The sequence below is a fragment of the Montipora foliosa genome, chromosome 7, assembly GCF_036669935.1.
Source record: "Montipora foliosa isolate CH-2021 chromosome 7, ASM3666993v2, whole genome shotgun sequence".
NCBI lineage: Eukaryota > Metazoa > Cnidaria > Anthozoa > Scleractinia > Acroporidae > Montipora > Montipora foliosa.
This window is the reverse complement of record NC_090875.1, coordinates 28,895,180-28,897,429: the sequence shown is the minus strand read 5'-3', so window position 1 is coordinate 28,897,429 and position 2,250 is coordinate 28,895,180. Positions and strand designations below refer to the sequence as shown.

Genomic DNA, 2,250 nt, shown 5'->3' with positions numbered 1-2,250 from the left:
AGTTATATAAGTTGTGAACCAAATATAATGAACATCTCAAATTTTCTTTGTCATTCATTGGTTCACCTCTCACAGGATGAGAAAAAAATCAGAACCAGCTTATCTCAAAGTTGTCATGAGCAAATTTAGACTGTTCACAGTCCCCTATTTTTCCGTTTGATCGTCGGGTTCGCCATCTTTGTTTATAAAAGCGAGCGCGAACTTGGGAGAGCGATATAACTACCGTGTGGGTGGGAGGAGTGGAGGGGTTTTGGCAGGAAAAATAGGGAGACTACGCCAAAACCCCTCCACTCCCCCCACCCACACGGTAGTTATATCGCTCTCCCAAGTTCGCCCTCGCTTTAAAAACAAACATGGCGGCAGTTGTGCTCGATCCCCACCATCAATCGGGAAAATAGGGGACTGTGAACAGTCTAACTAGATCGAAGGAAACCGGGTCTAGTAGACGCTACCTCTAGCCTCTTGGACACCTCGTTGGTCTTGAAATGGACTTGGTAGTGGACATCGGAGTTTTGAACCAGTGTTACACGTACATGATTGTACTTGCAGCTCTACGCTTTTGAGGCCAAAAATGCTCTCTGCAAAGGTATTTGCAACTAGAACTAGCAGCAGTCCTTTCAAAACAACGCGGCATTTCAAAAGTTTAGGTGCTTTATGGCGATCGAAGGCAACACAAGCAGCATTCCAGGAGGAAAACGATGCGTTGCGTTACTCTGCAAAACACCAGGATCATGGCGAAGTGCGACCATTTGAGGACATACCAGGCCCTGAGAAAAGCGTGAAGAACATGATTAATTTTTATCGTCGAAGCGAAGGCTTTACCAAGGGACACAAACACACGCAACTCCTGTTTGAAGAATATGGCCCGATTGTAAAGCACACCTTTATGGGAGAAACTGCAGTTCATATCATTGATCCTGATAATGTCGAGAAAGTCTTTCGCGCAGAAGGAGAATATCCTCGCAGACCGGCGCTGGATTTTTGGATGGAGTATCGAAAAAGGGGGAATAACTTTCCTGGAATTGCAGTTGTGTGAGTAGTTTAAATTTTGATTAATATAGGTTTTAATAGCGGTCAGTATAAAATGCAGACTATAAACTGCAGACTGTAGATTGAATCTAAGATGCAGACTGGGCTTCAGTCTTCATTTTAAACCCAATCTGCATTTTATACTCAATCTGCAGTCTGTAGTCTGCATTTTATACTAACCGGTTGTAATAGTAGGGAGAGTTGAAAACACTGCTTGCGACACCCCTCTCTTCTGTAGTGGACTACGTACTGTACCTGTCAAATTATTTTAACCTCTTGACCCCTGAGAGTAACACCTAATTCTTGGTTTTTATGTGATGTCATCAAAATTAAAAAATAAGGATTTTCAATCCTTTTGATATATTTGTTTAGTTAGTTTAAATACTGAACAACTGAATATTTATCTTTTCACAAATCATCAGTTTGATAACGTTTTTCGTCTTGTGATAAGGCAAGGTTGAATTTCTAAGCTTTTGCGTGATGTGATATTAAAATGGTGGCTGAGATTGATATGTCACATAGGTCAAAAAAGTGATTTATCCTCTGAAATTTTGCAATCTGAGCAGTCGTTGTATGAGAATAATTACTGATGGTAATGTTTATGAGCTCTCAGAAGATGACTACTGGCTTTTTATAGCAAAACTTGATGACATATTTGTGCCCATCAGACAGGCGTTCTGATATTACGCGATGGTGCGATTTCGCACAATCGACCTCAAATCGCATCCGATCGCACAATTCACGAAAAATCGCATAATTCACAAAAGGACGCACAAAATTCTCAAAACGAAACATGAATCAACACGTTTCTTAGAAATTCCTGCATAAATACGCCATTTTTAAGATGATTTATCTTGGAAAAAGGCTAAAAAACCTTTGTCATCTTCGATTTCGTAAACATTCGAAGTTCAAGGCTTTATTTTTCATGTCGGGGACCTGGTACGAGTCTCCTTCTATTGGTGCAACATGAACATCCCCTTATATACACACCACTGAAATGACACAGTTGCCTTCTCGTAGAGAAGAGATTTGTGAAAAATAAGTTGTAAGTTTTTCGGGAAAATGTAGTTTCTTTCGTTGAAAACTGATAAAAACTTACTCATGGATAAGTTCGTTGCGAAAACGCTCGCTTTTTCTTCGACGAAGAAGGAAGTTCCCACCTTCCGCCCAATCTGACAGCTCATGATCGAGCAAGAAAGTACGTCACAGGTACGCTCCACG

General features: G+C 40.8%; 1 protein-coding gene across 1 annotated transcript in view; it reads left to right on the top strand.

Annotated features, from left to right (window-relative positions):
* The first annotated feature begins 327 nt into the window (after positions 1–327).
* LOC138011715 (cytochrome P450 27C1-like) overlaps positions 328–2,250 on the top strand; it is a 15,880-nt gene continuing 13,957 nt past the window's right edge. The window contains exon 1 of the mRNA XM_068858846.1: positions 328–1,032. Within this exon, the coding sequence (XP_068714947.1) occupies positions 572–1,032 (461 nt within the window). The 5' untranslated portion in view covers positions 328–571. The remainder of the gene's footprint in view (positions 1,033–2,250) is intronic.